The 13,689-nt window shown below is 41.9% G+C and overlaps 1 protein-coding gene across 3 annotated transcripts in view; it reads left to right on the forward strand.

Annotated features, from left to right (window-relative positions):
* Window positions 1-11,649, forward strand: part of pcdh17 (protocadherin 17) — a 73,400-nt gene extending 61,751 nt beyond the window's left edge. For all 3 annotated transcript variants that reach the window (XM_042492722.2, XM_042492732.2, XM_042492739.2), the window contains exon 5: window positions 6,853-11,649. In XM_042492722.2, coding sequence (XP_042348656.1) covers window positions 6,853-7,550 — 698 coding nt within the window. In that variant the 3' untranslated portion in view covers window positions 7,551-11,649. The remainder of the gene's footprint in view (window positions 1-6,852) is intronic.
* Window positions 11,650-13,689: the final 2,040 nt, after the last annotated feature.

A 13,689-nucleotide genomic window follows, 5' to 3' on the forward strand; every position in this document is an offset into this window, starting at 1 on the left:
CCTGCCAGAGGTAGTAAGATAGCTCTGGCTGCTCGCTGTTAAAAAAAGCTTCCACAAGTACAAAAGAGAGTGTGGAGTTAATTAAACTTTTTTGTTGGCAATAGAGGCGTAATAAATATCTGATTTCAATCAGGGATTCAGGTCAAGTGTCTACAATAGGGCTGCAAAGATACAAACATCAACTGTGTCTGCCTCCTGACCGGGCAATTCCATCAGAGTTTCAGTGACACTTTCCCTGTAAATGAAGCTGAGACTTGCCTCTTCTCTTCTCTCTGAAGTCTAAGATGTTTTGGTCACGCTTTCTACTGACTAATCTAAAATCCTTGCTGCATATCATTGCACCGTCCCCTGTCGTTTTCATTTGTTCCCATTTGGTTCAGGGCCAGTGTAGTTATAAGATGTACTGTCCTCTTCAAGGCTCGTTTGTAAGATGAGATTTAAGGACAAATTTTTCTTCAGCCATATAATATCACTGCCCAAGATTGCAAACTTGATAAAAAGAGTGAACACTGAGAGATAAAAAATACTGTGTTCCTGTTGTAAGCACAGATTGATATCTTGAGGTTCGAGTTATCTCGAGGGTTTTGATTTTACAACAAATACTTACAAATAATTTTATCTGAGAAATGAAAGCAATGATGTTGCACAAAAGATAAAATGATAAATGGAGGCCATCTGCTAAGAGGATATTAACATAAAACATAAAGTGACTGGACAGTATAAGCAGGTGCTAAAAAAACTATATCACTGCTGGAGGAACGGCCTTTTAATAGAACTAGGCTGTGTATGCAGTAGAAAGGCGCAGTTAACTTTTGAAATTGGTGCTACATGACCAGAGAAAACAGAGAAAAGCTACAACTACCAGATTGCACTGTGCCGCATCAGACCAAAAAAACAACAGCTCAAGCTGTTTCTGTTTATATTTGATAAGTGCTGCTTAGTGTTGCCTTTGGATCTCAGTTTTTTTCAGCCTTGGTTTTCACTGTGCAGGAAGCAGTATGGTGCCCACTTCCTGTTTACAAACTAAGCTATTACAGCTAAACCAGCTCGTTCTCATTACAAAGTTGTCAAATACTGCCACTTTTTCAGTGATTTCACAGTAAGATCCCAACACCAAAAGCCACCTTTCACTTCTGTGTGATTCGCTGCCTGGCTGCATCAATGAACGTGGCTGGACAGAACCTCTGTTGGGTAAACGCAGCACTAAAATGCATTTCTAAAACCATTTCAGGCAAGAAATAGGCTGTGCAATGACATAATCTTGATTTATTTTTGATCAGCTCTGCTTAGTTTTACCATTTAATTCGGCCTGACTTTTAGAGAGACACAGAGAGGAGTGGGTCTGTCTCCCGATCTGTGTCTTTGTGTCCGTGGTGGAAGTACAGCCTGTAGCTTTGAGCAGCAGACATGTTTTGCATCAATTTGCGTCATCGTATCTAGGCACTGGTTAGATAGAGGGAAGTTTACAACAGTTCATCTACTCATTCTACACACATTATTATTTTCAGACAAAGCTGGTTAGAAAATGGTGAAGTATCCCTTTAAGTGATAGAGATTTAGTAAAGCCAATATGGTAATTTGATTCTTTTTCCAAATGATTTTCTGCATATTCAAACATAATGAATAAAGCAGATTATTAGTGTGCTCCATCATTGTACCACATCAAGCCATTGACCGAGAGGTGAATCAAATTGTGTCAAATGATTGCATGTTTGAGTGCATCCATCGGTGTAATTTATCCTGGACCATAGAGCTGAGAGCGGAAACTGGAGAGGCAGCGACTGAGCACGCCCCTGGTAGCCAAATTATCACAGGCAAATGTGTCCTTGGTGGGGGCTCCTGTTGCCCATCCCAGAGAGCTGGTGCAGCCATGGTGGGGAGGCAGAGAGCGAGAGAGAGAGAAAGAGGGTGGGAGGGAGATGAATGTCACCCTTGCTCTCATATGTCATATTGTTAACCATAGATATGAGGAGAACGCCTCAAGGTTGAACGTGCAGCCGAGACATGAATAATCTATCAGAGGTTTCCTCCAACTAAATAGAGGGAAATGTGTCTGCATGGATTATTTATGCTTTAATATGCACACGGTGAATGGACAATCACCTCTGAGAGCATGAAGACATCGTAGGAGCCTAGTTAATTGTGTGTGTCTGGAATGCACGCAGGCTGGCCGTGTGAAAGGCAGTGGTTGTCTTAAGCTTGGTTACACATAGGGTCTATATTTTGTGGCTGGGTGATGAATAACATTCATGGCGTGTTCTGGTTGGAGAGTGTATTTGGGTTTGTATTATTTATGTACAAGCTTTCGCCCAAATCATCGATCTTTGTGCTTTGACACGTTGTTTGTACTTCCTCAGTCAAAACTCGAAGCACTCGTGCGCAAACACAGGCACACGCACGCAAATGCCTTTCAGTGTGTGCAGATGAATTCCTTCACCCCCGCACCATTTAAATGCAGTCCATCTCAAAGTGGTCTGGCCTCCCGCTTCCCAGCTCACCTTATTTCCTCTTCAGATGACTGCCTCGACATGGGAAATGTCAGGCTCTCTTTGCCAGCGCTGTTTGGCTTCTTCAAACATTTGTGAAGTGTTAAGCTCATCTCTACAGCTTAGGAGGGCAGTCTCTTAGGAATCTAGGCTGCTGACCCGCAACACAGCAAAGACAGCCCAGCCAAGTGCACTCAAGCTCAGCCACTCTGCACGCTCATTTGCATCAGTGAAAGATTGTATTAGTCCTAACTTTGCGGTCTTTACAGCAGCACTCTCGCCGTGCTTTAAAGGTCCATGCATCAGATAATGGAATTGATGGGGTGTCTTTACAACTCGTAACAGTCATGTTGTCTTCTCACATTCAGCAGAGAAAAACAGTGGAAACAGCTCTGCCTTATTCTCACTCCTTGAAATGTTACCCTTACACAAAGCCTGAGGGAACTTTTTCAGTCCTTGCATTATTATAGGAATCAAAAGTTCACCTCCTGACTGTGGTTTCTGACTTCAAACCACAACAGACTTGTTACAGGAAGATAAATTATACAGATTTATAATGTGGTTTTGGTCCCAAAGTCAAAATAAAAAGATTCATCATGAGTAGTCAAGGTTTAAACCATTAACTTTCAAAGCAGGAGGTAAAAGGTGACAACAAGCTGTTTACTGTTAATTATAAAAGCATTGAAATGCTGAGTCTATGACTCTGTTTTAGTTCAAATACTGCCGTCTGCTGCTTGTGCTTATGACACTTTCACTGGGTTACACAAACGTCAACAAAGCTGAAATTAAGCTTCTATGAATAGACTTGCCTAATTCCTCTTAACAAAGAAAGCAGCCTCAGTTCTGTTACAGTTTTTGTTCCAGAAAAGTGTATTTTAGCGAGCGAGCAAGTGTTGCGTCGCTATAAGAAATTGGAAGTGGGGTGTTTGTCTGCAGCGTTTGGCTCCACAAATAGGCAGAGATGCATTGCATATCTCAAAACCAATATGCAAATTGGCTTGAGCTGCTGCATTTGTTTAGAAGCTTGTGCAAGCAGCCTTTGGTTTTTTACTGGGGAACTGTGTTAAATGCTGCTGTTTTATTGCACTCTTGGGTTTGTCTAACCTGTAGTGTCAAAAATATCAATTTATCAATTGATGCTGCATATTTGAATTTATGTCAATACTCATTTTCTACAGCATCTACACCGATACCAGCCGCACTGTCCAGCTTTCTGCAAACTGCAAATTATGTCACATTATATGTCTACAAAGGAACACTTTATCAACATCTGTTTTATCATGTAAGATAAAGTTTTCCCTCTATTCATCTCACTTAAATTCTATATCAAATCAATGAATGCAAAAGACAAAGTATGCAATGAATGTATGTCTGGACCATCACAATGTCCCCTGCTGTTAAAAAAAAAAACCCTTTCACTTTGGACAGAGGTGGCTGCTGTGGAAAGGTTTGCTTTTGCTAGAGGGGAAAGAAGAGAGGGAGAGTTTGAAGAACTAAGCCATTTCCCACTGGCGAGTGATAAGTTTTGCCAAGCAAGTTTGCAAATACGCTTGTCAGTGTGGTTTGGCCCTGTAGTCATTGTTAAGGAGGAACGTGCAGAGGCGTGGCTGATTGGAGCTGCTGGCTAGCTGTTTGTGTAGTTCAACACCCTTTTGCAATATTTGCAGACTGTTTTTGTCTTTTTGTTTATCTTATCACCTTTATTACTTTCTGACTTGAGAAAGCTCAAATGCCGCCACATTCCCGATTTGAAACTGGAGGGTGCATCTTCTATTTCAATACTGCATGTTGCAGAGCTTTTGCTTCGTCATATTTATGTTGGCCAGCTGTCTCTAGTCCCTCGTAATGACATAGGACATTGAGCACGTAGTGACGGGACACGTCGAGCAAGCGACCCTATTAATAATTAATAATAATAGAAAATATAAAACTCAAAACTTGGCGTCCATGTATCGATACGATATTGCTTTGCAAAATATCATGATACTACACTGTATTGGTTTTTCCCCTACCACTACTGTTCTCTGCCATTAACAAAGATCTTATTATCTTTTAGTAAAACATTTTTTGAAATTTTCCCTCAATGTGAAGTTTTGTTGCTTTAAAGGTATAATATTAAGGTAAAGCTTTCATAAATGTGTAGCCATGTGTTTTTACTGCGGAGGCTCTGCCTGATTTTAGTATTTTCTTCTCATTTTCTGTGTTTGGGACATTTAAAGGCGTGTGTCCTGACAGCACTTAATTGTGCCCGGGGCTGTGACCAGTGACCGCAAGCAGCAGACATCCAAGAGACGCAGCAGCAAAAAACACAAATATAGCCAGGCAAAGCGTCAAACTAGACTGAACCTGGGGTTGGCTTTTACTTTCACTTTCGCTGGCGAGTGTGTTTACAAACAGTAACCAACAATCCTGCATTGTACCTTTAACTAACAGGGTCATTGATGGAGCTTTGTAAAGGCAGCTTGCTGAAATGTGTTAAGTTGCATTTGCAAAGTGTCTTTCTGCACACAATAAATGCATTAGAGTCAGTTGTAACTGACCACTTACTATATATTACACTGTGTGATGTGTGGATGAAGATTAGAAACTAGGAAACAAGTTGTACCAGTTTCATCCGTATAGTCCTAACTGTTAGGAACACGTCGTTTTTTTTTGTCTTCTTGGTTGTCTTCTCTTGGTTTCATCCCACCCGGCCAATGGAAAAATTCCATTTATGGGACAACAGATGCTCCGTTTTTTTTCCCCCCCTGTATTTTTCACTTCACGCCCAAGAGGAGAAAAAAAATGGGCTCCTCTTTTTATTTTATTGTTATTTTTTTAACCAAGTTCTGGATCTGTTTGACACATGAACACTCCCATAATCAGCCAGAGTGTGCATCCCTCTGAATAGAGATGAAAGAGGGGAACACACACTCACACTTATACACACATGCACACACACACAACAACAACAAGGAGTGCACAAATAAACAGGCACAAACACACAGGGAGGAAGCACAAGCCATTTGGCACAGCCTCTCTGTCTAGGGAGGGCTTCAAAGCCCACTGACATGAATTTATGATAACGGCACTATGCCTTTGCCAAACCTCAACTGTTGTTGTTTTTCTCTCACTCCCTCCCGAACCCTTCTGTATGCTCTGCCATCCCCTTGATCAGAGCTTTGGAAAATGCTAGCAGGTGTCCCCCAGTCCCTTGGAAAAAGTCTGTGTATGTGTGCACATGTGTATGCATTTACATGTGTGTTTGGAAAAGGACACTTACCTGGCTGTTCCTTTTTTACATTCTGCTTCTCTAAATTTGAGCTCCAACTCTTTGTACAGTTCAGTTTTTATAATGCCACTATGATTCTATTACCCTCTCGCTGTGTGGTTTTACTCTCCTCTGTGAACACTACCGGCATGAATATCATTCTCTTCTCCATCCAAACCTTTTCAATTCAATTCAATTCAATTCAAATACCTTTTTTTTTAAAGATTATTTTTTGGGGCTTTTATTGCCTTTAATGGACAGGATAGTTTTAAGTGTGACAGGGGTAGAGAGAGAGGGGGAGGCGACATGCAGCAAAGGGTTGAGGCCGGAATCGAACCCGCAGCTGCTGCAGCAAGGATACTGCCTCTGTATATGGGCCGCCGCTCTATCCACTGAGCCACCAGGCACCCTATTCATATAGCTTTATTAGCATAAACAAAAAATGGTATTGCCAAAGCAGTTGACAAAATAAAATGAAAAAAACATAATTTTACACATATTACATACATTCATGCATTATTTATACATATTTAATTTACAGGTCTGTCTATCTCTCTGTATGCATATCTTTATCTATCTGTGTGTGTGTGTGTGTGTGTTTGTGTGTGTTATAAATAAATATTATAAATATAATATAATATAATATACTAAAAAGGTGCTGTAAGGAGATGAACTCCAGCTATTATGTGTTGTTGTGTCGGTTGACTCTTTTTCAGGTTTTGATATGCACCAACATATCTAGCTGCTTCTACGAAGATCTCACAATAATTTCTCCAAGTAGATAGATATAGAAAATACTGGAGTTTAAATTTAGTTTTTGTGAAGAACTTTGTTCTAATATCTTAAGATGTGCTACACTGTAGCAGGAAATGTTGCTCTGTCTCTACCTTTCTCTGTGGACAGAGCTGATACAGTCTGTCTCCCCTAGGCAGCCAGGTCTGCCTGTGTCAGCCGGTCTCTATGGCCAGGCAGCTAGTGTCTTTCTCAGTTTCTGATCTGTCACAGTACTCAGATTGCCATTGTGTTTTGTCTGTTTAGAGTTGAGAGAGAAGTTAGTTTTTAGAAGTCCAATGGTTGATGTAGTTTTTCTTTCTTTCCCTTTCTTTCCATCTGCAGATGAAGATTGTGTGAATTGTACGGAAGAGTGCAGAGTACTGGGTCATTCTGACCGCTGCTGGATGCCCCAGTTCCCCGCTGGAGGAAACCAGGCGGAGGGTGTCGACTACCGCAACAATATGTTTGTGCCAGCGGGGATGGAGACTGTGCCCGAGACGGAGACCTATGAGACTGTCAACCCCAACGGCAAGAAGACCTTCTGTACGTTTGGAAAAGAGAGGCGTGATCACACCATCCTGGTCGCCAATGTCAAGCCCTACTTGAAGGCGAAACGTGCCCTCAGTCCACTCCTCCAAGAGGTACCCTCGGCCTCTGGTAGTCCCACAAAGGGTTGCTCCACCATGTCTCCCTGCTCTTCAGTCAAAAGCCCAGCTGACGGAGCTGAAGGCAAACCTCCTCCAGCCACCTGCTCCAGCCACTACGGGCCTCCTGACGGTCAGTACCTGTCACCAACCAAACAAACCAGAGACCAGGGGGTCTACCCACCCTTGCCTCCCTCAGACCCGGTGGCCAAGGTGCTCGCCGAGGCCCGCTCCAGGATCAGCCAAGAGGCAGCAGGTGAAATGGAGTGTGTTCTGGAGCAGGTGGAGCCCGACGCGAGCCGTGACAGAATGGACGCTGACCAGGTGGTGAGGGACATCGACAAATTATTGCAGGACTGCAGAGGAAGTGAGGCCACTGGCACACTCAGGAAGTGACACAAGCAACAAAAAAAAGTATGGATGTAGAGAGAGGAATATGCTGTTCCAAAAAACTCTCATGCCAAAACTGACACCAAAACAAATCAAAAAGGTTAAATGGCTCTTACGATAAGAGCTCTTTTCACTGTATTTGTTGTCGAAAAGTACCGACACTGGACGGACGATGGGAACATTTATTATGTCAGTCATTTGGCGCCAGTTTTGGTGCTAAGATCCCTCCCAACAAAGAGGAACTGGGTAACAAACATCTGAATTCTGCTGAATTTATAAACTATTTTGTTTTGGATTCTTAAGCAAATTGCAGAGGCTTATGCCTCTGGCACCTCGCAAGCTATTATCTAAGTGCCCACCAGCTCATAACTGTGTTGTTCATGGTCTCTCGTGAAATCCTACATATCTAAGTGTGTGTAGGTGGATTTCTGTTATGTGTGATGGCCATATAAAACTGAATGAAAAAGGACTATTTATGGTCAGACATGACAATCGATGTGGAAACAGTGAAACAAATTTGAATCTGTTTGGGATGGTGACAGACTGAAATACACAAAACGACCTTATCTTTTCTGACTTTAATGTAGGTGTTTAACGTGTGATGGATCTTGTATCTGAACATGAAGAGATTGGTTAATCAGGCTTGTGTTGGCAGGGTTTGGTTATGGACTCGGGGGACGGAGGGGCTTAAATGCTACGCTGAAGGAGAATTATTAACAGTGTAACCATGTTTCACCTGTCATTTGTAGCCACATGTGTAAGCTGTGTCTGTCTCACGCCTCTATTTAAACATTCATGTTGCTGACTGGTGTACTTGCATGCACCAACTTTACACACATTTTACACATGGGCACTACACTTTGCGCCGACACACTCACACGCACTGACACACACGCAAACACACACACTAACGCTTACACACAACTGGCCATCTGTGTAATTGTCTTATACACAAACATCATCAGCTTTCAGTCCCTTGTGTACAGTGAATTATCATGTGTGTGACAATGCCTTAAGGCAATCATGAGTTGTATAAAAAGGGACATTTTTTCCTCGACTGTGAAAAGATGATATCTATATGGTTATATAGATGACTATATGTATGAATCCATGTATAGTGTCCAAATATTAACAAAATATTTATACATTTTTTAAGAAAAAAAGAAATGAGGAATCTCAGCAAAAAAGTGTCCTTGAGTTAAGGTCAGGCACGGGGGGTATTAACTCAAAGAACTGCAAAGGACACTGCCATTGTTTCGAAGACAAATATCCAAAAATATAAACAAGAAAATGTCCCTTCACATTATCACTATACATAATATCATTATATGTGTAAATGTATCCAATTTAGATGTGTTTACATAAAAAAACTGACATATTTTTATTGATTTTACTGCAATTTCTGTGCATTTGAGCCAAATTGTTATGTGTACAAAAGCTATATTGTGTATTTTATTAAATTAATATATAGTTGTGTTGCAATATACATGGGCTTATATTGTATTTGGCAAAAGTTGCCTTAGTAGCTGTCGAACTCTGTGAGTTTGCTTTAGTTTGGGTTTTTGTTGGTGTTATTTTTTTCTCTCCTCTCTATTCTGCGTCTTTGCAGGCTGGCTTCAGTGCTTTTGAGATGTCGCCTCTTTTTACCCGAAGGTCCAGCTGGATCAAATACAATAACTGTTGAAAGCTTAATGAGCCAGCTGATTGAGAATACAATTCAAACCAACCAACAAAAAGCAACAACCACAAGATAACAGTCTGAATATTTTTACTGAGCAGATTTTTACAGGGCAGCTATTTTCTTTAACAATAACGTATGCGTGTCTTGTGTTCATTATGTTCTTACTTTATTTCCAAAAAAGAAACCTGCCATATGGAAAGTGGAGTGGTTTCCTTGGTGATCATAAAACTGCCTTACTGTCTCTGCGGAGAGCTTGTTGTATCTGTGGAGCTTGTGACTGCTTCTAAAGCCCTGGTCCACCAGAATGTGCATTTTCTATTAAGGACCAAAAGAGGTTCTTTTTCAGCAGTCTGTGTTGTTTATGTATGTACTTCTTCTCGATACATGTTAGAATTCCCATACTTTGCAGAGAAACTTGACATCTGAAATTCTATCTGAAGTTACTTTGGATTTGATGTCTTAGATGTTTAGGTACACGGTTTATATAACCAAGTGTCTTCACATTCAGGCTTTCTTAAAAAAAAAAAAAAAAAAGATACAGACATTTATTTTTAAAAATTTTGGCACATTTCGGCCACTCTCTGAGATAAGAGAGGTGCTTTTTCTAATATACTCTGACGGTAAAATAAGCAGAACAGTAGGCTATTAGACTAGATGTGTTTTGGAAAAATACACAATCACCAAATCTATGTAAGACACAGCCATGAGAGGGAACAGTGACTTCATATGGCTCCCGGTGTGTTTACTGTGAAGTGTTTCTGAGCCGAGTTGGAATCTTGACAGCAGATATAACACATTCTGTCCTGCAGACATGTCACAGCGGAGTATTTTGGTATTTCTGTTCCCTTTTTTTTTTTCTTAATCGAGGTACATGTTTGGACATTTTCCTGTCATCCTGCCACTCTTTTGCCTACTTGCCATCTTTTTTTATTTCGCTATTCATCTGCTTACTTTTCTCCTCTTCAGCTGTTTGCTTTCCTCGCCTCCAAGGAGCAAAGTAACTGTTAGCTTTTCTTCTCTCTTTCGTCTGTAAAGTATTTGGTTTCGGTTTACCCTTGCTCTTATCCTGGGAGATGGCAGAGCCTTTTTTTAGAGAGGGCTTGGAAGATTTGACAGAGTGAGGAAAATATTTATGGTTATTTTTAAATGAGATTTTTTTGTTATCTCTCATATATCACGGATGAATCAAGCAGCAAAGCTTGACGTTCACATCATACAAACAGTTAAAATGTACTGTTCAAAGTGCGCACTACTACTGTGATCCTGACAAAAATGCACGCGCACACACGCAGGCACACATATACACACACGCTCATACAAATAGGCACTTCAGCAGTACACTGCCTTTCATTTAAATGCATAGTCCCTTAAAGGTAAAGCGAAGGCTGAAAGAGAGGGCGAAACACGACCCAGACAAATGTGACACTTCCACACTTTTCTTCATGCTTTATTTTCTTTTTATCTCATTGTGCTCAGTCTTCATGCCGGATCAAGCATTTTCTCTACTCGGTGCATGTGCTCGATTCACTTTCATGCCCCTCATTGTTTGACGAAACAATTCCTTTCTTCTCATTTAATTTCTGTTACCTGTGTGCTACAGATTCAACTCAAAAACCTCTACCGCTGTGGTCTCTCTTTTATTTGGGCATTAATTTCAACAAGAGGTCACCCTGCGTCTTTTTGCTCAGTCTGGCTACCACAAAACAGTCGCTGTCACACTTCAGGCACATCTTCAAGTGCTGTCCCCTCTAATGGTGTTCCCCTGGCCCCGGCAACTGTCTGTACACTCACAAACTGTGCGCAGGAAATGAGCTGGGTCCAGTGGATGGAAGGTATTCTTTAAAGCCATGGCCCCTCTCTCAGGCTATTTGGTGTCTAATAGAGCAGAGGCTGCTGCTGCTGCTGCTGCTGCTGCTGAGGTCAACACATAGTAGGAGATTGAGCATAATGCAAGGCCTCTCATTATTGTCTAATTACACACTGTTGGCATCATACACTGTTGGCAGTGCATTACTCAAATCTAGAGTGGGTTATTTTTGCCCACTTGAGACTGTTGGTTTTACCAAGTGATTAGGACTGAGCCTTGTTGAATGTGGCTAACCGCCTCTGGTGTCTGACTCACACCGATGCAGGTGCACACGCACCCAGACGGCCACTGCTTCACACATAGAGACAACATGTCATTTTGGTTAGTTAAAACAAGCACCCAATGTTTGTCACTGTCGTCCCCTCCCCCACCCCCTCTCCCTCCCAAAGCCCACACTGATAGCATCGGGCTCCACGCTACAATGGGCAACTGGTGAAAAGACCAGAGACATTCATTTGTATGGATTATTTCAACTGCTATTGTCTAAAGGCTGTGTTCATTGTGATCTATCTGAAAAAAAAGATGAAAAGATCAAATAAAAAAGCAATTACTAATAATGCTTGCTCTTGTCCTTGTATGAGTTGGTTGAGGTATGGCTAGTTGTGGCTTTGATTTAATTTCTCTTCTCCCAAGAGATAACCCCAAGCACCTGATATTTTTGTTCTCTCAAGCATCTGCGCAGCCAATTTTGCCTTGTCAAATAGGATTGCACTGTTTACTTCCACAGTGCCAGCTCACTTTGGATAAGATAAAAACTTGGCTTTTTCAACTGCGTTCTTTGGTCTTAAATGCACATATGCATGCAACTCGTACCCACACACACTTAAAATGTTGCTTTGGGCAACTTCATTCGTTACATTAGTTCACATTTTTGCCACACAAAAGATTACTGCTGTGTTTTTTTTCCTAATTGCTCAGAGGCAAATAAATTGATGCTTGAAATTATGTGTACTAATGCTTCTCAGATAAGATGTTGCACTCCACCCTTCAGCTAGATTCACATTCAGAGGCCAATTTGAAGTCTCTTCAACACTGGCCTGTGGTTAGAGAGATATGCTGTATGCTTCCTTTTGCTCAGTGAAATCTGGTTTGCCTAATTTGTAATTAATGGCTATTAGGTGTAAGTTGCTCAGAGTGGAACATACGCTGGCAGTGGCAGATGTGACCTCCTTCATGGTGTTTAGTTCCCCAAGAAGAATGGCGAGCAAACTTTTTGGAGCTGACTGGTGCTTAAAGTATTAGTGCTTCGGAATGGGGTTTTAATGTCCTTCTTTCAGTGTTTTCCAATACAAAATGACAGACCATGGAAGCTAATGATAGGCCATTACATTTATATCAGGAAGCAATTCCATCATCACTGTTTAGTTGCAGATGTACATATGGTTGTATGCTCTTGTGACTCTATGCATTAATCGGCATACTGCTGTCTAAGAATTAAAGTTAGTCATTTCCCAGACTACAGTCTTTCTAAATGCTAGTTCAGGAAAGTCACATCCTGATAACACAACTTGGTCTTACTCCTAACTTTTAAAATACCATTTCTTGGTCAGTGGTACTTGGCATCAGATGTCACAGTCTGCTCTGCCTCTCTCTGTTGCTATGGGATTTTTTTTTTACACATACTCCGCCCCCACCTCTCTCTCCACCTGGCCACTCCCCCTCATCAGCCTCATCACCTCCACCTGGTGCTCCCAGCTGCTCTTCATCTCCAATCAAGCCAGTATTTAAGCAGCCGCACTCCACTCACTCTTTTTCAAATTGTCTTCGCTTCCATGCCTAAGCTTCCAGCACTCACTTTCGGACTGTTTTCCTGGTTTCGACTCAGCTCTCCTCTGACCACCTCTCCTCGTCTCTGCCCCAGTATACCTAACAGCCTTCTGTTTCTGAACACGGGTTCTGCCTTTGCACATCCTGGTCCCACTGTGCCTGCGGTTGTGCAGTGTTCTACTGCTTCAACTCCATGGACAGAGATCGCCATTCTTCTGGCCGTCTTCAGAGCCTCCTGCCAAGCAAAACATTTCCTCCATGTGAGCACCGTTGGTGTTATTGTTCTGATGTACATCAATTCCCCACCTGTCCTTGTTGATCCCTTTTCCTGCTCCTACTGGATTCGTCTGCTCTGCTTCCTGCCTGCCTGACACCAGCTCTGCTTCCTCCTTGACCATGTGCTCTGCCTGCCCCTCTCTGGACTTCCCACTTTTCCCACAAGCTCCCTGCTGTAACTATTTCTGCAACTTACCTGATACATTCACCTGCCAGTCCGCTCCACATTCACAGTTTCCCCACTCAAAGTCTAAAAAATCACCTGTGAACGTGAAATCATCCCCGTCTCTCTACAAACTCTGCTTGACCCATGATCTCTGCTCCACCCAGAACTGATAACTAATAATGCAAAAAGTCAATGTAGGGTACTAGTGTGTGTAGCATGCTACTATAGCAACAAGTCATGTGATGTTACATTAGATAGTAACAAAAGGCACATGGCAACGTGTAGAAAAAAACATCACATTCATACGGGAAGCAAACACTAGACTCCTGCTTAAAAGTCTGGGGTTTGTTCATCCACCACCTCTCCTGCAGGTCTTATGGGGACCTTT

The sequence above is a fragment of the Plectropomus leopardus genome, chromosome 1 (assembly GCF_026936395.1).
Source record: "Plectropomus leopardus strain MGB_pleo_1.0 chromosome 1, ASM2693639v1, whole genome shotgun sequence".
Lineage (NCBI taxonomy): Eukaryota > Metazoa > Chordata > Actinopteri > Perciformes > Serranidae > Plectropomus > Plectropomus leopardus.